This window comes from Anolis sagrei, chromosome 11 (genome assembly GCF_037176765.1).
Source record: "Anolis sagrei isolate rAnoSag1 chromosome 11, rAnoSag1.mat, whole genome shotgun sequence".
Lineage (NCBI taxonomy): Eukaryota > Metazoa > Chordata > Lepidosauria > Squamata > Dactyloidae > Anolis > Anolis sagrei.
Window position 1 is genome coordinate 23,638,577 of NC_090031.1, and position 25,256 is coordinate 23,663,832.

General features: G+C 42.8%; 1 protein-coding gene across 1 annotated transcript in view; it reads left to right on the top strand.

The window, feature by feature from the left end:
* AATF (apoptosis antagonizing transcription factor) overlaps positions 1-25,256 on the top strand; it is a 108,861-nt gene that overhangs the window by 62,901 nt on the left and 20,704 nt on the right. The window contains exons 9-11 of the mRNA XM_060757024.2: positions 7,834-7,901; positions 14,380-14,460; positions 19,687-19,758. Of these exons, the coding sequence (XP_060613007.2) occupies positions 7,834-7,901; positions 14,380-14,460; positions 19,687-19,758 (221 nt within the window). The remainder of the gene's footprint in view (positions 1-7,833; positions 7,902-14,379; positions 14,461-19,686; positions 19,759-25,256) is intronic.

Sequence of the window (25,256 nt, forward strand, 5' to 3'; positions counted from 1 at the left end):
TTGGGAGGACAATCGCTTTATAAACAAGCACCTTGGTATTCCTGCGGATGTCCCGGTCCTCAAACACTCTCTGCTTCATTCGGAAAAATGCTGCACTCATAGAGCTCAGGCGGTGTTGCATTTCAGTGTCAATGTTGACTTTGGTGGAGAGGTGGCTGCCAAGGGAGCGGAAATGGTCAACATTTTCTAATGTTACATCATTAAGCTGTGTTTCTGGCATTGGAGAGGGATTGGCTGGTGACTGTTGGAAGAGGACTTTGGTTTTCTTGATGTTCAATTGAACATCTTTATTCATGGGTTGTTGTAGGTTTTTTCAGGCTATATGGCCATGGTCTAGAGGCATTCTCTCCTGACGTTTCGCCTGCATCTATGGCAAGCATCCTCAGAGGTAGTGAGGTCTGTTGGAACTAGTAAAGTGGGTTTATATATCTGTGGAATGACCAGGGTGGGACAAAGAACTCTTGTCTGCTGGAGCTAGGTGTGAATGTTTCAACTGACCACCTTGATTAGCAGATAATGGTCTGACAGAGCCTGGGCCAAACTTTTGTTGAGAGGTGATTAGATGTCCTTGTTTGTTTCCTCTCTGTTGTTGTGCTGTTGTACTTTTAGAATTTTTTAATACTGGTAGCCAGATTTTGTTCATTTTCATGGTTTCTTCCTTTCTATTCATATTCCTATTTTGGAGGGAGAGATAAGGCTTGGGAGTGGGATCGGCACAAGATGTGAGGCCAGAGAGAGGGCCATAGATGATGCCCTCCGAAGCATTTATATCCAACCAACCTAGGTAACCTAGACTGCCTAGGAGCCCCCGATGGCGCAATGGGTTAAACTGCTGAGCTCCTGAACGTATTGACCAAAAGGTCGCAGGTTTGAATCCGGTGAGCAACATGAGCACCTGCTGTTAGGCCGCGCTTCTGCCAACCTAGCAGTTCAGAAACATGCAAATGGGAGTTGATCAATAGGTACCGCTCCAGCAGGTGGAGCATTTTTCCAAATGAAGCAGCCACCGCTCCACAAAAGTCAACATTGACACTGAAATACAACACTGCCTGAGCTCTGCAAGTGCAGCATTCTTCCAAATGAGGACTGGGACAGCCATAGGGAGACCAAGGAGCTTGTTTACAAAGCTATTGTCCTCCCAACTGTGCTGTATGCCTGCAAAACGTGGACTATTTACAGACTTCACATCCAACTCCTGCAACAATTCCATCAGCATTGCTTCCGAAAAATCCTGCAGATCTCTTGGGAAGACAGGCAGGGAAATTTCAGCATGCAGGAAGAAGCCAAGACCAGCTAGGTTAGCTGGATATAAAGCATATTTTGGGGGTTATTTTGGCTTTTTAAGTCCCTTCCGCTATGGTTTTCAGTGTTTTTATGAGTGATGGACACTCGTTGGACTGATAGAGATATTGTGTCCAAATTTGGTGTCAATTCGTCTAGTGGTCTTTGAGCTATGTTAATCCCACAAACGAACATTACATCTTTATTTATATAGATTACTAGCCGTCCCCTGCCAGGCGTTGCTGTGGCCCAATCTGTTGATCTGGAAAATAAAGTAATGAGAAAGTGTTGGCTTCTAATATATGTAATTTCTTTATGCTTGTGGGCAAACTACTTCTTGCTGTTCCTTTGTCAGTGTTGATGTGGAGATTGTCTGGTTTGCCTAATCTGGAACATGCATCATATCATTGTCCTTCTTTTTGGGGTCCCTTTCAAATCTATGATACTATATCTGTGTGTGTGTGAATCATATATATCTATCTATATCGATGGCTGGATGACTCTTTGTCAGGAGGGCTTTGATTACGTTTTCTTGCCCTGGTGAAGGGAATTGGACTGGATGGCCTTAAGTATTTTCTGTTGGTCATGGGGGTTCTGTGTGGGATGTTTGCCCCAATTCTGTCGTTGGTGAGGTCCAGAATGCTCTTTGATTGTAGGTGAAGTATAAATCACAGTAACTACAACTCCCAAACGTCAAGGTCTACTTCCCCCAAGCTCCATCTGTATTCATATTTGGGCATATGGAATATTTGTGCCAAGTTTGGTCCAGATCCATCATTGTTTTGAGTCTGCAGTGCTCTCTGGATGTCGGTGAACTACAACTCCCAAACTCAAGGTCAATGCCCACCAAACCCTTCTAGTGTTTTCTGTTGGTCTTGGGAGTCCTATGTGCCACATTTGGTTCAATCCCATCATTGGTGGAGTTCAGAATGCTCTTTGATTGTAGGTGTACTATAAATCCCAGCAACTACAACTCCCAAATGACAAAATCAATTTTTTGAGTTATGGTCGCTCCTTGGGATAGTAGGTGCATTGTGTCCAAATTTGGCAGCAATTTGCCCAGTGGTTTTTGAGTTGTGTTAATCCCACAAATGAACAGTACATTTTTATTTATATACACTAGCTGTACCTACTGCATGTTGCTGTGGCCAACCTTCCCTCCCTCTTTCTCTCCATCTTTATTTCTCTCCTTCCTTCCTTCCCTCTTTTTCTTTCCCTTCTTTCTTCCTTCTTTACCTGTTTCTTTTCTCGCTTCCTTTGCTCTTTGATTCCATCCTTCCTTGTCTCTTTCCTTCCTTCCCTCCCTCTTTCTCTCTTTTGTTCCTCCTCTCCTTCCTTCTCTACCCTTCTTTCTTTCCTTCTTTCTCTCCTTCCCTCCTTCTTTCCCTCCTTTTCTCCTTCCTTCCTTCTCTACCTTTCTTTCCTTCTCTCCTTCTTTCCCTCTTTCTCTCCCTCCTTCTCTCCTTCCTTCTCTACCCTTCTTTCTTTCCTTCTTTCTCTCCTTCCCTTCTTCTTTCCCTCCTTTTCTCTTTCCTTCCTTCTCTACCTTTCTTTCTTTCCTTCTCTCCTTCTTTCCCTCTCTTTCTCCTCTTCTTCCTTCATTCTCTACCCATCTTTCTTTCTTTCTCTCCTTCCCTCTTTCTCTCCCTCTTTCTTTCCCTCCTTCTCTCCTCCCTTCCTTCTCTACCATTCCTTTCCTCCTTCTTTCCCTCTTTCTCTCTCTCCTCTCCTTCCTTCTTTCTCTACCCTTCTTTCTTTCTCTCATTCCCTCATTCTTTCCATCCTTCTCTCCCTCCTTCTCCCTCCCTTCTCTACCCTTCCTTCCCTCCTTCTTTCCCTCTTTCTCTCTCTCCTTCTCTCCCTCCTTCCTTCTCTACCCTCCCTTCCTTCCTTCCTTCCTTCCTTCCTTCCTTCCTTCCTTCCTTCCTTCCTTCCTCCCTCCTTTTCTGTGTATGTGTTCTGTGTGTGTATATGCACATATCTGTGTATATATGTTTGTTTGTGTATATATATGTGTGTGGTTTTGTGCATGCATTGTAATATATTTGGGGGGGGGGGTTGGACTTTTTAAGTCCCTTCCGCTGTGTTTTTTTCGTGTTTTTATGACTGATGGACACTCATTGGCGTGATACGTGTATTGTGTCCAAATTTGATGTCAATTCGCCCAGTGGTTTTTAAGTTCTGTTAATCCCACAAATGAACATTAAATTTTTATTTATATAGATTATTATTAGGTGAATTATAAGTCCAAAATTCTAGGACCAATCCTCCCCAAACTTCTCCAGTATTTTCTGTTGGTCTTGGGGGATCTGTGTGCCAAGTTTTGTCCAGATCTGTCGTCGGTGGGAATCACGGTGGTCTCTGGAAGTGGGATATTGACGGGGAACTGAGCCGCCCCGTTCCAGCCCTCGGAGGGCAAATTGTTTACAGAGCGACATCGGTTCAGCGTGTCTCCCGTCTGCGTCGGGCTGGCTTGGGCGCTTGTATTTAGCTGCCAGGAGTGACTGTGATGAAGTGGGAGAGATAAACTGATAGATTGTGTGCCAGGAAGATGTTGGGGAATCAATCAGATAAACAGGGCAGAGAGAGCCAGGGAGAGAGAGAAAGAGAGAAGGAAAGGAGGCTTACTGGGTTGCGGGCTCTTCCTCCTTCTTCTCCCCTCCGAGAACAAAGCGGCTTTCGCTCTGGACGGATCTGAATGTAATTGCCACCGTAATAACAACTTCAAGGGATGGCAGGGATATGCAAACAAGGGAGGGGACAAACACTATGGGGAAGGGATTACTGGCATTTTTTGTGTGTGAGAGAGAGTTCTTTTTTCAGTTGTTGAAGAGAGAATATGTTTTTTTTAAAGAGGAAGGACATAATATTTATTCGATATACCATTCCTGAATGGGTAGGCATCTTATTGTGATTCAGTGACACTATTAAATTACAAATTTATTAATGGTGCGCCATGCAGTCATGCAGGCCACGTGACTTTGGAGGTGTCTACGGACAATGCCGGCTCTTCGACTTAGAAATGGGGATGAGCACCACACCCCAGAGTCTGACACGACTGGACTTCATGTCAGGGGAAAACCTTTACCTTTATCTAATTTATTAGCGCACAAGCTTTCTCGCACTTATCGATGCACCGGCAGTCCCCAAGTTACAAACAAGTTTGTAATCAGCTGAAAAATTCACACCTAGCCCCAGCAGACAAGAGTCCTTTGTCTCACCCTGGTCATTCCACAGATATATAAACCCATTTTTCCTACTTCCAACAGACCTCACTACCTCTGAGGATGCTTGCCATAGATGCAGGCGAAATGTCAGGAGAAAAATTGCCTCCAGAACATGGCCATATAGCCCGGAAAAACCTACAACCCACAAACAAGTTTGTTGCTGTAGGTTTGTTCTCAAGTTGAATTTGTATGTAAGTGGGAAAAGGTATATTTTTAAGTTTAACTCCAGACAGATAGATAGATAGATAGATAGATAGATAGGGTGTTGATACAATGGGCTAAACCTTTGTGCCGGCAGGACTGCTGACGGACAGGTCAGCGGCTCGAATCCAGGGAGAGCAGGTTGAGTCTTTATGTCAGCTCCAGCTCCCCATGTGGGGACATCAGAGAAGCCTCCCACAAGGGATGGTTAAACATCAAAAGTTCTGGCCTCCCCTGGGAAACGTCCTTTTAGACGGCTAATTCTCTTACACCAAAAGCGACTTGCAGTTTCTCAAAAAACAAACACCCAGGGTGGGAGAAAGAACTTTTGCCGACTTGAGGCAAGTGTGAATGTTGAAACTGGCCAGCTTGATCAGCATTGAAAGGCCTTGCAGCTTCAAAGCCTGGCTGCTTCCTGCCTGGGGGAGTCCTTTGTTGGGAGGTGTTAGCTAGCCCTGATTGTTTCCTGTCTGGAATTCCCGTTTCCTGAGTGTTCGTCTTTATTTACTGTCCATTCTTAACTGGGAGTCCTTTGTAAGTTGGGTGTTTGTAGCTCGGGGAATGGCTGTAAATGTGCATCCATACTGTCCCCTATGTTGTTGAACATTAGGAAGAACTTCCTGACTGTGAGAGCTGTTCAGCAGTGGAACTCTCTGCCCCGGAGTGTGGTGGAGGCTCCTTCTTTGGAAGTTTTTAAACAGAGGCTGAATGGCCATCTGTCAGGAGTGCTTTGAATGCAATATTCCTGCTTCTTGGCAGGAGGTTGGACTGGATGGCCCATGAGGTCTCTTCCAACTCTTATGATTGTATGATTCCAAGCACAATTCAAAGTGCTGTCTTTGGCCTATAAAGCCCTTAACTATTCTGGTCCAGTTTACCTATCCAAACGTATTTCCAGCTACGAGCCACCTAGGACCTTAAGATCATCAGGGGAGGCCCTGCTCTCAGTCTCCCCACCATTGCCATCGCGCTTGGTGGGGACAAGAAACAAGGCCTTCTCCGTGGTGGCTCCTCAGCTATGGAATTCAGATCTGTTCCATCTCTCCTGTCCTTCTGAAAAAAAAAAGTGAAATCCTGGCTCTGGGATTAGGCCTTTGCGGACTAGACTGACTTCCTGGCAAAACTACGCTTTTAATGGACTATGATGGATTGCTTTTAGGATGACGACTGAATTCGGCAATGTGTTTAATGTTTTTATATTGTTTTATATTGTTTTTATTATATAACTAGCTGCCCCCTGCCACGTATTGCTGTGGCCCAGTCGGTGTATGTGTGTTTTCTGTGTATATATTTGTGTATATATGTGTTTGCGTATATATATGTGGTTTTGCGCCTGCGTTGTACTGTGATTTTTGTTTTTTGGCTTTTTAAGTCTCTTCTACTGTGTTTTTCAGTGTTTTTATGAGTGATGGTCACTTGTTGGCCTGATAGGTGTCTTGTGTCCAAATTTGGTGTCAATTCGTCCAGTGGTTTTTGAGTTATGTTAATCCCACAAACGAACATTACATTTTTATTTATATACTAGCTGCCCCCTGCCACGCGTTGCTATGGCCCACATGGGGGTTATGTGTGTGAGGTTTGGCCCAGTTCTATCGTTGCTGGGGTTCTGAATGCTCTGTGATTGTAGGTGAACTATAAATCCCAGCAACTACAATTCCCAAGTGTCAAGATTATATTTTCCCCAAACTCCACCACTGTTCACATTTGGGCATATTGAGTATTTGTGTAGAGTTTGGTCCACATCCATCATTGTTTGAGTCCACAGTGATCTCTGGATGTAGGTGAACTACAACTCCAAAACCAAAGGACATTGCTCACCAAACCCTTCCAGTATTTTCTGTTGGTCATGGGAGAACTGTGTGCCAAGTTTGGTTCAATTCCCTCGTTGGTGGGGTTCAGAATTCACTGTGATTGTAGGTGAACTATAAATCCCAGCAACTACAACTCCCAAATGACAAAATCAATTTTTTTGAGTGAAAAAAATTGGGTTGAGTGAAATATACATTGGGTTGTTAGGTGTCTTGTGTCCAAATTTGGTGTCAATTCATCCAGTGGTTTTTGAGTTCTGTTAATCCCACAAATGAACTACATTTTTATTTATATAGATATGTAAATCTATGCTTTTCTTATTGTGGACACTGTGCTGTGCCAGTTGTTACCTGCCCTGAGTCCCTCTGCAGAGGTGAGATAGGACGGGATATAAATGCCCTAAATAATAATAATAATAATAATAATAATTATTATTATTATTATTATTATTTAGGTCAATTATTATTATTATTATTATTATTATTATTATTTAGGTCAATTATTATTATTATTATTATTATTATTCAACTTGTGATTTTGTGATCCAGCATATATATTTCATTTGCTGTGACATTGTTTTTGTGTAATAATAATAATACTACTGCAATGCATAATAATAATAATAATATAATATAATAATATATAATAATAATAATAATAATAATAATACTGCAATGCATTTATATTAGTTTCTGTTCTGTTTATTTGCTACAGATACCATTCCATGTCAAACTTGACATCACCCAATCCATTGCAGTTGCAATATCTGTGTACAAGTGTGAAAGCTAGATAATGTGGGAAAGTGCGATGATCAGTTCAGTTGAGATGCTGGGCAAAGAGTTGTGTTGAGCTGCCAAAACTTGGCCATAGAGTCCCCTGTCAAGCCCATGCATCTTCTTGTCCCTTGCTTGAGCTAACTCCTTTTATCTGCAAAGCATTTATCATAATTTTTAAAAGGTAATGTGGGAGGCTTTCTGAATTAGCTTGGTGTTAAGAGAATCCCGATTAAGGCGAGCCCATCCGTCTTCCCGGTTTCATAAATCATTGTTTGCGATCTCTTCTGATTATTTCCTTTACACTGGTTCCTTAAGTGGCCTTAAGCCAGGATTCTGCTGGCTGGGACATAACAGAGAACCCTTGTCTTAACACAAGGTCGAAATTAAAGGCCAGGAGAAGAGAAAGAGGGGAGTGAGGCTCAGGAATGTGCCGAGTCTCACTCCCATCCTCATAGTCAAAAGCTAAGAGAGATCCTCTGAAACTAGCCAGCAGGTTGAGAATCCTTACGCTAAATGTCTCTCTCTTTTTCCCATTGTAGCTCCTCCGGGAACTTATTGAACGTAAAACCAGCTCATTGGACCCAAATGACCAAGTGGCGATGGGCAGGTAAGGACACTGCATTTAGCATCGATTTGTTATGAACGGAGACTATTCCACTATATTCTGGCCAGGAGCCCTTTTGCCAGGCATTCAAAGCAGGGCCTTCTTTGCATTGGCCACTAGGCATGGCATTTTAATGATATATAGGATTTTATTGTGTATTTTATATTGTATTTAATAATCTGGTGCTCATGTATTTATTTATTTGACTTGCCTTGTATGTGAAAGCATCGAATAAACTACTAGGCATGGATAGAGTCGCTTGGCTAACTCGTTGCTCATAATAATTTCGTTAAAATTACCTTTTTGAAGCAATATTGAAGCTCTTTTTAAAAACGGGGAGTCCCTTTCCCCTTCCGAAGCTTTTTCCGCCATTTTTGTTACGACTCACGAAGTGAGTCGGAAATTATTCCGCTTTTCCCCGCTTCTGGTCCCTGGCCTCGGCTCAAGCCAGAGAAGCCAGTTTTAAACCAGAGAAGGAAGGAATTTTCTAGCCTCGGATCAAGCCAGAGAAGCCAGTTTTAAAGCCAGAGTAGGCAATTTTAAACCAGATAAGGAAAGAATTTGCTCCGCTTGCTTTTCCCCGCTTCTGGTCCCTGGCCTCGGCTCAAGCCAGAGTAGCCAGTTTTAAACCAGAGAAGGAAGGAATTTCCTCTGCTTGCTTTTTCCCCCACTTCTGGTCCCTGGCCTCGGCTCAAGCCAGAGAAGCCAGTTTTAAACCAGAGAAGGAAGGAATTTCCTGACCTCAACTCAAGCCAGAGAAGCCGGTTTTAAAGGCAGAGTAGGCAGTTTTAAACCAGAGAAGGAAAGAATTTGCTCTGCTTGCTTTTTCCCGCTTCTGGTCCCTGGCCTTGGCTCAAGCCAGAGAAGCCAATTTTAAACCAGAGAAGGAAGGAATTTCCTGGCCTCGGCTTAAGCCAGAGAAGCCAGTTTTAAAGCCAGAGTAGCCAGTTTTAAACCAAAGAAGGAAGGAATTTCCTCTGCTTGCTTTTCCCCGCTTCTGGTCCCTGACCTTGGCTCAAGCCAGAAAAACCAATTTTAAACAAGAGAAGGAAGGAATTTCCTGGCATCAGCTCAAGCCAGAGTAGCCAGTTTTAAACCAAAGAAGGAAGGAATTTCCTGGCCCCAGATCAAGCCAGAGAAGCCCATTTTAAATTTCATCTGCTTGCTTTTCCCCGCTTCTGGTCCCTGGCGTCAGCTCAAGCCAGAGAAGCCAGTTTTAAACCAGAGAAGGAAGGAATTTTCTAGCCTCGGATCAAGCCAGAGAAGCCAGTTTTAAAGCCAGAGAAGCCAGTTTAAACCAGAGAAGGAAGGAATTTCCTGGCCTCAGATCAAGCCAGAGAAGCCAGTTTTAAAGCCAGAGAAGCCAGTTTAAACCAGAGAAGGAAGGAATTTTCTAGCCTCGGATCAAGCCAGAGAAGCCAGTTTTAAAGCCAGAGAAGCCAGTTTAAACCAGAGAAGGAAGGAATTTTCTAGCCTCGGATCAAGCCAGAGAAGCCAGTTTTAAAGCCAGAGAAGCCAGTTTAAACCAGAGAAGGAAGGAATATCCTCTGCTTGCTTTTCCCGCGCTTCTGCAGTAAAACAACTACTTTCAAAGTAAAGACCACCCAATGAAACAGGGTTGATCCATTTTTTTTGGATCAACCAAGCCTATTGGCTACCTCTTTTTCCTCATGGCACTTTACTTGGCCTGTTTCATGTCAAGCCTGTTTGCTGTTTCCTGTATGTTTATTTTGGAATATCTGTGAAATGGTGAGAATGCAAATGTAATGCTCGGTGCAAATCTGCCTCCTGCCTTCTTGCAAATCTTCCCACCTCTCTCCATCCTCACACCTCTCTAATATTTCATTCATTTGCAACTTGTGTATGAGATGTGAGGCTGTCGGGGGAGAGAGAATCTGAGAGGCTGAGGATATAAGGGAAACTGAGGCAGTTATGCTGGAGAAAAAATGGTTTGGGGACCAGGCCTTCAGACAATTGATGTATGTAGAGTTTTAGAGAGACATAGACTGGAATGGCAATACGACTAGCGAGACTGTTTTATTGTTTTAATGCTGTTGATATATTGTTTAACTTATGATTTATGTTAATTGTGGTTTTTATTGTAACTGTTATGTATTGGCATCATGTCAGGTGCCCAATGCAAGGCATTGTATTTTGCCATCTATGTGTAAACCGCTATAATAATAATAATAATAATAATAATAATAATAATAATTTTTAAAAAGCTTTATTTATACCCCGCCACTATCTCCCCAAGGGGACTCGGAGCGGCTTACATGAGGCCAAGCCCGACAACACATCAATACAACAAAAAACAATATAACTAATACAACTCACATATAAACAGTAACACACAAGCATTTAAAAACAAGGATTTGAGTCCCCCCAGGGGTGAGAAAAGCAGTATATAAATGCAACGTGTGGCAGAGGGTGGCTAGTAATCTATATAAATAAAAATGTAATGTTGGTTTGTGGGATTAACAGAACTCAAAAACCACTGGACGAATTGACACCAAATTTGGACACAAGATACCTAACAACCCAATGTATGTCCTTCACTCAAAAATTGATTTTGTCATTTGGGAGTTGTAGTTCCTGGGATTTATAGTTCACCTACAATCAAAAAGCATTCTGAACTGCACCAATGATGGAATTGAACCAAACTTGGCACACAGTTCTCCCATGACCAATGAAAATACTGTAAGGGTTTGGTGGGCAGTGTCCTTTCGTTTTGGAGTTGTAGTTCACCTACATCCAGAGATCACTGTGGCCTCAATGATGGATCTGGACCAAACTCTACACGAATACTCAATATGCCCAAATGTGAACACTGGTGGAGTTTGGGGAAAATAGAATCTTGACATTTGGGAGTTGTAGTTGCTGGGATTTGTAGTTCACCTACAATCACAGAGCATTCTGAACCCCACCAACAATAGAATTGGGCCAAACCTCCCACACAGTATCCCCATGACCACCAGAGTGGGCCACATCAACGCGTGGCAGGGGACGGCTAATAATAATAATAATAATAATATTTTATTTTTTATTTACTTTGCTTGTATACCGCAGTTTCTCAGCCCGTAGGCGACTCAACACAGTTCACAACAAGAGCAAAAAAGTCAATCGTACAACATACAATATTTAAAACCATTAACAGCCTAGTATACAAATAATGACACATCAATAACAACACATTAGCATCTCGTAACTAAAATCGTGATCCAATTCGTCATCCATAGATCCGTTCCTATATTCATCGTTCAATTGCACTATTTATCTGAACGCCTGTTCAAACAGCCAGGTTTTTAGTTTTCTTCGAAACACGATTAACGAAGGGGCTGATCTAATGTCCATGGGAAGGGCGTTCCACAGCCGAGGGGCCACCACAGAGAAGGCCCTGTCCCTCGTTCCCGCCAGCCGTGCTTGCGATGCAGGCGGGATCAAGAGCAGGGCCTCCCCAGAAGATCTTAGAGTCCTGGTCGGTTCATAGGCAGAGATACGTTCGGATAGGTAGCTTGGGCCAGAACCGTTTAGGGCTATATAGGCCACCGCCAGCACTTTGAATTGAGCCCGGTAGCAAATCGGCAGCCAGTGGAGCTGGTGCAGCAAGGGAGTTGTATGCTCCCTGCGCTCCGCTCCTGTTAGTATCATGGCTGCCAAGCGTTGGACTAGTTGGAGCTTCCGGGCCGTCTTCAAAGGCCTGGTAGCATTTTTTTTTAAATCAGTCTAAGTGGGTCCCAGAGTCACAGGTCAGAAATAGCTCTCTACTGTAGCTATAGCTGCATACTTCTGCTATACACCGACTCTGGGACTCTGGCGCTCATCTCCAGTTGCTAAGCTGAAGAGTCGGCGTTGTCCATAGACGCCTCCAAGGTCATGTGGCTAACATGACCGCATGGAGCGCCGTTACCTTCCCGCAGAAGCGGTACTTATTGATCTACTCACATTTACATATTTTCGAACTGCTAGATTGGCAGAAGCTGGGGCTAACAATGGGAGCTCACCCCGTCCGTGGATTTGAACTGCTGACCTTCCGATTAAAAAGTTCTGTGGCTTAGCAGTTTAACCCGCAGCTCCACCACGGCCCTACTATCTTGATAGGAGCAGTATAATTAGTCGTATTTTTTGAGATTCATAAGGTTGATAGCTATGTGGATGGATTTCTCGTACTTGCTGCCTAGAGGAATCGGAGGAAATGACTCCGGACCGCAGCTCTTCATGTGCTCAGTTTTGCAGGGAACGGGAGGAGGCGAGGAAAAACACACTCTGCGGCTAGTTACAAACATTTTTATTTTTAAGCTCGAAACTGGCACTGCCGTTACCTGATTTACTCGTCGAAGCGGTGGGGGAAATCTCAAAATCCAATTACCACAATCTTAATATAATCTTAATTACTGTAATCTATTTTATTGTAAAGTCAGATAAATGTGCAGTGTAATCACTACTTAAGTGCAGGGTGTTATTTTGGATTTTTTTTTCCAAAAAATATTATTTTATTTTGCGGGGCGGAGGGGGCTGCATCCTGCGAAATTGCAGCGGAGCGTCCGCAACATCCCAGACCGAGCACCAAATAAACTTGGCTCCTTCCGCAAACCCAGGCAATATTTTAACGAGGCTGGAAACGGTTTTGCCAACGCGCCTTAGCTTTTCATATTGCGGCAAATGGCTTTTCCGGCAGCAAATGCCGCTCTTTTCACACTGTACGCCCCCATTTTCATTTGGTTTTGTGTGTTTGTTTGTTTATTATTGCCTCCCTTTCGCCCTCCCTCTATGCGCTTGTTGTTTTTCAAATGTGCTTCCAAATTATAGCCGGTGGCTGTTCTTAAATGTTCATTAAACCGGATTTAGAAATGTGGTATGTATATGTATCTGTGTTTACCTCCCCCTCCCGCATTACATCCTACTCTAGGCACGCAGGGAATGAGCTTGAAATGAGCTTTAACGTTGGCTGTGTTATGTATTTATTTTGAGCATTTAAATCTTCCGTACACCTTGTAAGGCTCCCTGAGCAATTTACAAAGCCAGTCTGTGGCCTCCAGCTCACATTCCTACAAATGGCACAGCAGGAAAGGAAAAGCAGACGGGAAGGAGAAAGGACAAAGAGGAAAGGCAGTCCTCTTGGCGAGGGTTTGCAATCTGCTAGATTGGCTGTTGACTGGCCATTGGGAAGAGGAGCCTCCAAAGACTATCAAAGAACAGTCAAGGAGAGGGCTGTTTCTCAGACTCCAGGTGTACGTAGTACATGTGTGAGCAAACTGCAAAGACTTTGGCACAAACCAGTCAAGGTGGTCCCAGTGGTGATCGGCACACTGGGTGCAGTGCCTAAAGACCTTGGCCTGCACTTAAACACAATCGGCGCTGACAGAATTACCATCTGCCAGCTGCAGAAGGCCACCTTACTGGGATCTGCACGCATTATTCGCCGATACATCACACAGTTCTAGACAATTGGGAAGTGTCCGTCTTGTGATCCACTACAACAGCCAGCGGAGTGTCTGCTGTGGACTCATCTTGTTGTGTTTCTAATAATAATAATAATAATAATAAAAATATGTAATAGTTGGTAATAGCGAACCTAATAATAATAATAATAATAATACATAATAGTTGGTAATAGCGAACCTAATAATACTACTACTACATAATAGTTGATAATAGCGAAACTAATAATAATAATACTATGTAATAGTTGGTAATAATGAACCTAATAATAATAATAATAATAAGAATACGTAATAGTTGGTAACAGCGAACCTAATAATAATAATAATAATAATAATAATAATACGTAATAGTTGGTAATAGCAAACTTATTAATAATAACACGACTATAGTTGGTAATAGCAAACCTAATAATAATAATAATACTATATAATAGTTGGTAATAGCAAACCTAATAATAATACTATGTAATAGTTGGTAATAGCAAACCTAATAATAATAATAATACTATGTAATAGTTGATAATAGCAAACCTAATAATAATAATAATACTATGTAATAGTTGGTAATAGCGAACCTAATAATAATGATAATACTATGTAATAGTTGGTAATAGCGAACCTAATAATAATACTGCTGCCCTGGAGACTACGACACAATTGAGACATGGCTTCAAGCTACAGGGGAAAAAGGAGATTCCACTTGAACATGAGGAAGAACTTCCTGACTGTGCGAGAGAGCTGTTCAGCAGTGGAACTCTCTGCCCCGGAGTGTGGTGGAGGCTCCTCCTTTGGAAGCTTTGAAACAGGTTGGGTGGCCATCTGTCGGGGGGGAGGGAGGGGCTTAGAATGGGATTTTCCTGGTTTTTGGCAGAATGGGGTTGGATTGGATGACCCACCAGGTCTCTTCCAACTATAGGATTCTATGAAAATACAAAAGCCTGCAATACATTTATTTTTCTTTAAAGAACTTATGGTCAATGAAGGAGCAACCATTCTTTCTGTTTAATTCTGCTTTTTCCGTCTCTCCCATTTCCCAGGCAATGGTTGGCCATCCAGAAACTGCGGAGCAAAATCCGGAAGAAGGTGGATACCAAGGCCAGCAAAGGGAGGAAAATCCGGTGAGTGGAGCAGCGTCACCTTGCTTCTCATTTGGAAACCTGCCCCATATGCTTTTAGCATCTGCTTCTATTTACTATGCTGTCCTTTATTAACAACTAGCGTGGGTATCCAGCGATGCCCAGGTTATTAGAAAAAGGCATGGTATGTTTTTCGAAGTTAGGTAATATCAGTTTGGTAATGTTCCCTCGCTACTTTGCGGTTCGTTTTTCGCGGACTCGCTGTTTCGCGGGTTTTTGCCTCCCAGTTTATGAATGGTTGCCGTTGCCCAGAGCAACGTTCTAATCCCGCCTCCTGAGAGAGGCAGCCAATCAAGAGAGATTGCAAAGCAAAGCAGAGATAGCTAGCAAGCAAAAAAAGGTGTGAGGTGCCTTTAAATCTCTCTTTGTTTCTGCCTCACCCTCGAAACGCGATATACATATAGAGTGTCCCTGCTTTGTGGATTTTCACTTTTCGCGCATAGTCCTGGGACGTAACATCCACGATAAATGAGGGAACACTGTATTAACAAACTGATATTAATTAGAAAAAAGCCAGTCTTTCCTTTTGTTTTTTGTATGAATGTTCCCATTTAAAAACACATAAGGATGTGGGTGATCTACAGTTCCCCGAATCGTGAGTCATTCCTTCCAAAAGCCTGCCATTATTCGAAGTTAGCCATGTTGGTTCTGTGTGCCAGGTTTGGTCTAGATCCGTCATCGGCTGGGTTCAGTGTTCTCTGCATAAGGATGAACTACAGCTCTCAGACTCCCAGGGCGGTCACCCCCAAACCCAGCCAGTATTCACAGTTGGCCATGTTGGGTCTGTGTGCCAAATTTAGTCCAGATCCATCGTTGGCTGGGTTCAATGCTCTCTGGATATGGGTGAACTATGACTCCCAGATTCTCAGGGCAAACCCCCAAACCCATCCAGTATTCACAGTCAACCATGTTGGATCTGTGTGGCGAGTTTGGTCCAGATCTGTCATTGGCTGGGAATACTCTCTGGATAAGGGTGAACTACAATTCCCGGATTCCCAGGGCAATCACTCCCAATCCCTGCCACTATGCACAGTTAGCCAGGTTGGATCTGTGTGCTGAGTTTGATCCAGATCTGTTGTGGGTTGGGAGTGCTCTCTGAATAAGGGTGAACTACAACTCCTAGATTCCCAGGGCAATCACCCCCAAACCCAGCCAGTATTCACAGTTGGCCATGTTGAGTCTGTGTGCCGAGTTTGGTCCAGATCCGTCGTTGGCTGGGTTCAGTGCTCTCTGGATAAGGGCGAACTACAACTCCCAGATTCCCAGGGCAATCATCCCCAAACCCAGCCAGTATTCACAGTTGGCCATGTTGGATCTGTGTGGCGGGTTTGGTCCAGATCCGTCATTGGCTGGGTTCAGTGCTCTCTGGATAAGGGTGAACTACAACTCCCAGAGCAATCACCCCCAAACCCAGCTAGTATTCACAGTTGGCCAGGTTGGGTCTCTGTGCCAAGTTTGGTCCAGATCTGTCGTTGGTTGGGAGTGCTCTCTGAATAAGGGTGAACTACAACTCCCAGAGCAATCACCCCCAAACCCTGCTAGTATTCACAGTTGGCCAGGTTGGGTCTGTGTGCCAAGTTTGGTCCAGATCTGTGTGTCTGTGTGCCAAGTTTGGTCCAGAGTGTCTGCTGTGGACTCATTTTGTTGTGTTTCAGATGATGATGATGATGATGATGGAAGTGTCCGATGTGTGATCCAATACAACAGCCAGCAGAGTGTCTGTTGTAGACTCATTTTGTTGTGTTTCAGATGATGATGATGATGATGATGGTGATGATGGAAGTGTCCGATGTGTGATCCAATTCAACAGCCAGTAGAGTGTCTGCTGTGGACCCATTTTGTTGTGTTTCTAATAATAATAATAATAATAATAATAATAATAATAATGGAAGTGTCCGACGTGTGATCCAATACAACAGCCAGCAGAGTGTCTGCTGTGGAGTCATTTTGTTGTGTTTCTAATAATAATAATAATAATAATAATAATATAATAATAATAATAATATGGAAGTGTCTGACGTGTGATCCAATACAACAGTCAGCAGAGTGATCTTGTCTGCTGTGGACTCACCTTGTTGTGTTACAAATAATAATAATAATAATAATAATAATAATAATAATAATGGAAGTGTCCGACATGTGATCCAATTCAACAGTCAGCAGAGTGATCTTGTCTGCTGTGGACTCATTTTGTTGTTTCTAATAATAATAATAATAATAATAATAATAATAATAATAATAATAATAATGGAAGTGTCCGATGTGTGATCCAATACAACAGCCAGCAGAGTGATCTTGTCTGCTGTGGACTCATCTTGTTGTGTTACAAATAATAATAATAATAATAATAATAATAATAATAATAATAATGTATTGTCGAAGGCTTTCATGGCCGGAATCACTCAGTTCTTGTGGGTTTTTTCGGGCTATAGGGCCATGTTCTAGAGGCATTTCTCCTGACGTTTCGCCTGCATCTATGGCAGGCATCCTCAGAGGTGAGGCCATAGATGCAGGCGAAACGTCCGGAGAAATGCCTCTAGAACATGGCCATATAGCCGAAAAAACCCACAAGAACTGAATAATAATAATATTTATTTATACTCCGCCACCATCTCCCCAAATGGGACTCGGAGCAGCTTACATGAGGCCAAGCCCAAAAATATAATACAGCAAAATAAAATACATTGCGAACGCACTGATAAATCTTGAGCCGAGGTGGCACTCAATGGAAAGTCAGCGGAATCGGGCCGGGTCAGAGCCATTTTTAAGATAGATGTCATAATATAATGTATGAAAAGAGGGGGGAGCTGCTTTGTTGGGCCTAAAAGCCTGTAATTATTGACTATCAATATTCCTTCCTGTCACAGTCGGGGAGGTCTTCATGATTCAGCCGCAGAGGCCTGTCAAGAACCCCACCACCTTGACCCAAACCTTGGTGGGGTTTCCTCCTGCCCCACTTAAGAATAGACACAGCTAAGTCGATCTAAAGTTAACTAACATGGACTGAAAGAGCTCAAAAGACATCCCTCCGCAAAGCGAACCTTAAAGTGGAGGAAACCATTGACACTATTAACTTCTGCAAAGCTACAGTTAGAAAGATAAAATGCTCTTGAAAGATAGGAAGCAATTAAAGCCCTTCCATCGAAAAAAAAGCAGCACATCAGCCTCAGCCCGTTCTTTAAAAACTTTCTGTTTTAAAAGCCTGCCGGGATAAAAAGTGCCTCTGGCGTTGGGCTCGGGGTTTCATTAAAGTGCAGCAAATTGCCTGTTTAATTTATTGTGGTGTTTTTTTACCGTTAAGAAGGAAGGGAAAAGGGTATCTGTGCCTGCCTTGGCTGACATACCGTATAGACTCGAGTGTAAGCTGAGCTTTTCAGCCCCTTTTTTAGGCTGAAAAAGCCCTCCTTGGCTTATACTCAAGTCAAGGTTATTTATTATTTTACTCTGTTGTTGTTATTATTATTATTACATTTAATATTTTACTATTATTATTACATTATTTTACTCTATTATTATTTTTATTACATTCATTAATTTGTTCTATTTGTTATTATGACATTCATTATTTTTCTGTTTATTGTTATATTTATTATTTTACTCTTTATTATTATGCTATTATTCTATTTATTGTTATTTAATTTATTATTTTGCTCTATTTGTTATTATGGCATTCATTATTTTCCTCTGTTTATTATTGTTATATTTATTATTTTACTTTTTCTTTATTTATTATTTTATGCTATTATTCTATTTATTATTATTCTGTTTATTATTTTACTCTATTATTGTTATAGGTTTTTCAGGCTATATGGCCATGTTCTAGAAGCATTCTCTCCTGACGTTTCGCCTGCATCTATTTATTTATTTATTTGTTTGGTTTACTTCTACTCCGCCCTTCTCACCCCGCAGGGGACTCAGGGCGGCTTACAAAAACAAGGCACAATTCAATGCCTGTATCACACAACAGTAATAAAACAAAATAGCACAAATTAGCAATCAAACCACAATTCTACATTACATCTATAAACCGATAAAACCAATAAGACCAATAAAAATCCATACAAACCAATTACTCCTTGTTGCCGGTCAGCGTTCGCTATCTCATAGTTCAAATTCCAATTCCACAATTGTCAGTCCTGTCAGTCCTATTCGTCTGGTTGTCCTTATCTAGTTAGTAGATTGCCCGAAGGCCTGGTCCCACAACCACGTCTTTACCTTCCTCCTGAAGGAGAGGAGGGATGTTGATGCCCTAATTTCCCCCGGGAGTGAGTTCCACAGGTGAGGGGCCAACACTGAGAAGGCCCTGCTCCTCATCCCCACCAGCCTCACTTGGGATAGCGGTGGGGTCGAGAGCAGGCCCCCCCCAGATGATCTCAAATTCCGGGGTGGGACGTAGAGGGAGATACGTTCGGACAGATACACTGGACCGGAACCGTACAGGGTTTTGTAGGTCAAAACCAGCACCTTGAATTGAGCTCTGAGGATGCTTGCCATAGATGCAGGCAAAATGTCAGGAGAGAATGCTCCTAGAACATGGCCATATAGCCCGAAAAACCTACAACAACCCAGTGATTTCAGCCATGAAAGCCTTCGATAATACATATTATTGTTATTATTAAATTTATTATTTTACTCTATTATTGTTATTATTACATTTATTGTTTTCCTCTATTTATTATTGTTACTATTATATTAATTATTTTACTCTATTATTATTACATTTATTATTTTATTGTTATTATTACATTTATTATTTTGCTCTATTTATTATTGTTACTACATTCATTATTATTATTTGATTACATTTATTATTTTACTCTCGTGGTTACATTACCTTATAGACGTTCTCTTGGAGGCCATAGGTTAAGGTATATTGGATCCCCCTTTTCCACATACGTTCCCACGTACTCATTTCAGTATTGTGTCCAACGCTTTGTGCCCATTTGACCATGTGGTCTTTAACTTGATCTTTCTCTGTGTAGTTTTTTGGATGCAGCCCAAAATCTCATTGGCTTTTTTAGCTGCTGCATCACACTGTTGGCTCATGTTCAACTTGTTGACCCGGGTCCAATTCAACCCCAAGATCTAAACATCTCGCTCCGACGTCTCCTCTGGCAGCAGTGTTGGCTCTTTCCTCTCTGTAAATAGTCCCTCAATCCACCCTCCCTGCGTGTGTCTTATTTTTTCTTCTTCTACTTCTTCTTCCAGGTATCACGTCCACAGCAAACTCGTGAGCTTCATGGCTCCCATTGACCACTGCACAATGAATGATGATGCCAGGTTAGTGAGCGGTTAATTATGCTTCTCAGAGGGCTTTGTGACAGCTTGATATTGACCTGTTCTTCAGCCTGTCACCGTCTCAGGTTCTTTGTATCAGTTAGCGATTTGTCACCGGCCCTCCTCCGTCCAGCTGTGTGCGTGGCTTGCTTGTTTTGTTTTTTCTTGATTTTGCTCTGCTTTTTCGTCTGTTTCTGCCCAATTCGGGCCGGGATTTGCATCTTCAGTTGCATCAAGTATGTCTTGATTCATTGGGGTGCGCATTGGATTCAATGGCACATTGGACTCAAGTAAATATGGGTTGTTGTTGATGTTGATGTTGTTACGAGGGTTGAATTAAAAGTAATGCTTCCACCTTTTTTAACTGGGGTTTGGATGGGAATATTTTAATAAACCAAACATAGAAATAATCCTTAGAAGGTGCTCTTTAACTACCACAGTGGTTCTCAACCTGTGGGTCCCCAGATGATTTGGCCTCCAACTCCCAGGAATCCTAACATTATTTATTTATTTATTTATTTATTTATTTATTTTGCTTCTATACCGCTGTATCTCAAGCCCGAAGGCGACTCACAGCGGTTCACAAACAGTAAAAACAGTAGAAACAGCAGTGGTTCCATACAACTTATAACAATTGACTTAACACATTATCCATAAATTACCAATAAGCAATTACAATGCACAATTATTACAAAAAACAACCGTACCCAATCTTCTCATCATCCAAGCGTAGTCCAGGTTCGTCGTCCATTGTTCCATTCCTATGTTCCATTACCAGATTGCACTAAATTACTCAAACGCCTGCACAAACATCCAGGTCTTCACCTTTTTGCGGAATACCATTAGAGATGGTGCTAGTCTAATGTCTGTAGGAAGGGCGTTCCACAGTCGAGGAGCCACCACCGAGAAGGCCCTATCTCTCGTCCCCGCCAGCCGAGCTTGAGAAGCAGGCGGGATCGAGAGCAGGGTCTCCCCGGAAGATCTCAAACTCCTGGTGGGTTCATAGGCAGAGATGCGGTCAGATAGGTAGCTTGGGCCGGAACCGTTTAGGGCTTTAAAGGCCAACGCCAGCACTTTGAATTCAGCCCGGTAGCAGATCGGTAGCCAGTGGAGTTGGCGCAACAGGGGGGTTGTATGCTCCCTTTGCTCCGCTCCTGTTAAAATCATGGCTGCCGAGCGTTGGACTAGTTGAAGCTTCCGAGCTGTCTTCAAAGGCAACCCCACGTAGAGAGCGTTGCAGTAGTCTAAACGGGATGTAACCAGAGCGTGGACTACCGTGGCCAAGTCAGACTTCCCAAGGTACGGGAATCATCTGGTAATCTGGTTGGGATTTCTGGGAGTTGTAGGCCAAAACACCTGGGGACCCACAGGTTGAGAACCACTGAACTACCACTATTCACTTTCCCACATAATCACCAGGCAATTGGATACATTTCTGCCAACAATGAACAAGTTGGGTTGTTGTAGGTTTTTCCGGGCTATATGGCCATGTTCTGGAGGCAATTTTTCTCCTGACGTTTCGCCTGCATCTATGGCAAGCATCCTCAGAGGTAGTGAGGTCTGTTGGAAGTAGGAAAAATGGGTTTATATATCTGTGGAATGACCAGGGTAATGTTTCAGCTGATCACCTTGATTTGCATTCAATGGCTTGGAAGTGCCTGGGGGGATCTCTTGTTGAGAGTGAATTGATGTGCCTGATTGTTTACTCTCTGTTGTTTTGCTGTTGTAATTTTTGAGTTTTTTAATACTGGTAGCCAGACCTTGCTCATCTCCATGGTCTCCTCCCCTCTGCCGAAACCGCCCACATGCCCGTGGATCCCAACGGCCTCTCTGTGCAGTCTGACATGGCAGTTGCGAGAGTGGTCCAGCACTTCTGCACTCCCAAACAATATGCTGTGTCCAGGTTGCTCCACCATGGCCGATCTCCCCGGCCGGAGTAGTCTGCAGTGCCTTTCATGTTCCTTGATGCGTGTCTGGGCAATGCTGCGTTTGGTGGTCCCTATGTAGACTTGTCCACAGCTGCATGGTATACGGTAGACTCCTGCAGAGGTGAGAGGATCCCTCTTGTCCTTTGCTGAACGTAGCATTCTCACTACCTCTGAGGATGCTTGCCATAGATGCAGGCGAAACGTCAGGAGAAAAATTGCCTCCAGAACATGGCCATATAGCCCGGAAAAACCTACAACAACCCAGTGATCCCGGCCATGAAAGCCTTCGACAATACAATGAACAAGTTTTCTGAAGCCGTCACAGAAGAAGTCGACACTCTGTTTCCGCAACCAGCATCTCACAGTTCTCTCATCCTGGGTACCCAGAATTTTACTCTATTGATTATTTTACTCTATTGTTTTTATTACTTTTATTATTTTATTATTTTTATTGTTATATTACTTTTATTATTTTACTCTATTTTTATTATTACATTATTTTACTCTATTATTATTGGAAAGATATGTAAGCACATTTACATTGAAGAAAGTTAGAAAAATGGTTTAATCAGCGTTGGACATAGTCTTATATTAAATTAGAGTTTTATGTAACCAACCTGGACACAGCATATTATTGGAGAGCACCGAAATACTGGACCACTCTCACAACCACCATGTCAGGCTACACAGAGAAGTCCACAAAAAGCACGTGGACAATTTCAACAAAAAGGAAGAAACAATGAAAATGAACAAAATCTGACTTCTAGTATTAAAAAAACTCTAAAATCAGGACAGTGAATAAAGAGAACAACACTCAAACAGAGGGATTGCAAACAGGAAACAATCAGGGCCAACTAACAAAGGATTCCCCCAGGCAGGAAGCAACCAGTCTTTGAAGCTGCAAGGCTATTCAATGCTAATCAAGGTGACAGACTAAGAAATCTTCCATTTACTATAGTTCCTGTTTCATTTAGACTGGGTGACTATGTCCAATAGCTGCAACACAAAGGAGTTCCAAACCACGACTTTGGCATATTTTGAGCCTATGAGGCAAGAAAGTGCTAATGACAACACGATGCATCGATATCCATAGATTTATGGTACATCTACGGTATATTTCCATGCATATGACAGATGCAGTGTCCAAAATTCAGATTTTCTTCCTTCCCCTCCTTTGTTTCCTATGTATGCATAATTCTTGCCATGCCAAGCCCACATAGGCATGAAGGAGGGGAAGGTAATGATAGCAACCACTTTCTTTTGCGACCGTCAGAGGTAATTTCATTGTTTGCAAGTGTGAATTACTAGATTGAAAATGCAAATGCGCATTTCACAGCGGCGTGATCACGCGCCCAGCTTTTTGCTCACTCATTTGGGAAGCTTGACCTCAAAACAAATAAAACCCCTTCCAGCGGGGGAAAGGCAGCGTGTTTATGGTGTGAAAAATCGGGGGAAACGGCATTGCGCTTCCCACCTATAAAAGAAATGAATTGTCAGTTGGGAGAAGGTAGGGGATAGATATATACGAGGGTGGAATGAAAAGTAATGCCTCCACCTTCGTTACTTGGGTTTGGATAGGAATATTTTAATAAATCAAACACAGAAATAATCCCTAGAATGTGCTCTTTAACTACCACTAGTCACTTTTTCGCAAAATCACCAGACAATTGGATACATTTCTGTCAACGATGAACAAGTTTTCTGAAGCCGCCGCAGAAGAAGTCAACACTCTGTTTCTGCAACCAGCGCCTCACAGTTCTCTCATCCTGGGTACCCATCGTGCACAGATCTTCCAATAGCCTAGCCAAGCAAAGCAATACCACTATTCCCTTTCCCCATAATCACCAGACAATTGGATACATTTCTGCCAATGATGAAAATGTTTTCTGAAGCTGTCACGGAAGAAGTCGACACTCTCTTTCCGCAACCAACGTCTCACAGTTCTCTCATCCTGGGTACCCATTGTGCACAGATCTTCCGATAGCCAAGCAAAGCAATAATGTGACCCACATGTTCGTGTGAAATGCCGATTATGCTTGAAATTTCTGAGTAATGCTTGTGAAACTCGGTGGTTGCTGTCACAGGACGTCCAACTCTTTGTTTGTCACGCAAGTCAGATGTTCCCACCTCAACATCTTTAAACTTACTCTGTCAATTATGCACTGTATTCACATCAACACAATCACCATAAACAGCTTGCATTCTCTGAGGATCTCCTTTGGGAGACCTTCTACTGTCAAGAATTCAATGACTGCATGTTGCTTAAGTCGCATTGACCGACCTTCTGCTAGGGTTCATACTTCTCACTTTAAAAACACAACCATTCAATGCTAAGGCTTCCCACCAAAATGGAACTGTAGAGGAGAGTCTACTGAACAAGCCAGTACCTGCCGCATACCAGTATTGCCATCTGTTGAGGAGTTATGAAGGTGGAGGGATTACTTTTCATTCAACCCCCATACAGGGTTTGGATGCTCTTGGGAATTGAATTGTGGCACCATACAACTTAGAAGACAGTCGCTGGTGGGATAGGAAAATACCTTTCTTCATTGTCTCTATGCTTCACACAACGTTTTGTGCATTGAGTCCCTTTGAAAAGTTCTAGTTTGGCATGAAGTCCCATTCCTTCTCTCACATGCCACGCTGGCATCCACTATCATTGACTAATAGAGTTGGAAAAGACCCTCCATGGGCCATCCAGTCCAACCTTCTTCTTCCATGTAGGAAAAGCACAATCAAAGCACTCCTGACAGATGGCCATCCAGCCTTGGTTTCAAAACCTCCAAGGAAGGAGTCTTCACTGGACTCCTGGACAGAGAGTTCCTCTATTCAACCACTTTCATGACCATCCCAAATATGAAGTTCTCCAGATGTTTTGGGCTCCATCTCCGATAATCCTTTCTCTCAGGATGGATGCACTGTGGAACTCATCGTAAGGAGCATAAGCATTGATTCTTTTCAGGAAAAGGAAAAGCTGCACATCACAAATGTTGAACTTGACTCAGCACATGGAAGATGGTTTTGAAAGGCAGCAGAATGCAGAAGCTGTCTTCATAGACTTGTCAGCAGCATATGACACTGTAAATCATCTCCTTCTCCTGAGAAAAACTTACAATATCACAAAGGACAACCACCTCACCCACTTGACAGGAAATATGCTACAAAACAGGAGCTTTTTTGTTGAGTTCCAGGGCCAGAGAAGCAGATGGCGGAAACAGAAGAACAGGGGGGCCTGCTTGCTCCATCCATGTTTAACATCTACACAAATGATCAGCCACTGCCAGAAGGAACAGAGAGTTTCATCTATGTTGACGATCGCACCATCATCACTCAAGCAGGGAGCTTTGAAGTGGTTGAACAGAAGCTCTCCCAAGCTCTAGGTGCCCTTATTGCCTATTACAGGGAAAACCAGCTGATTCCTAATCTATCTAAGATGGAAAGAAACACAAAGTTTGCAAGCTTGGTAGTTGATTAAATGTCCTTTGACCAGTAACTGGCCACTTGGAGTGCCTCTGGTGTTACTATAAGAAGGTCCTCCATTGTGCATGTAGCAGGGCTCAGGGTGCATTGCAA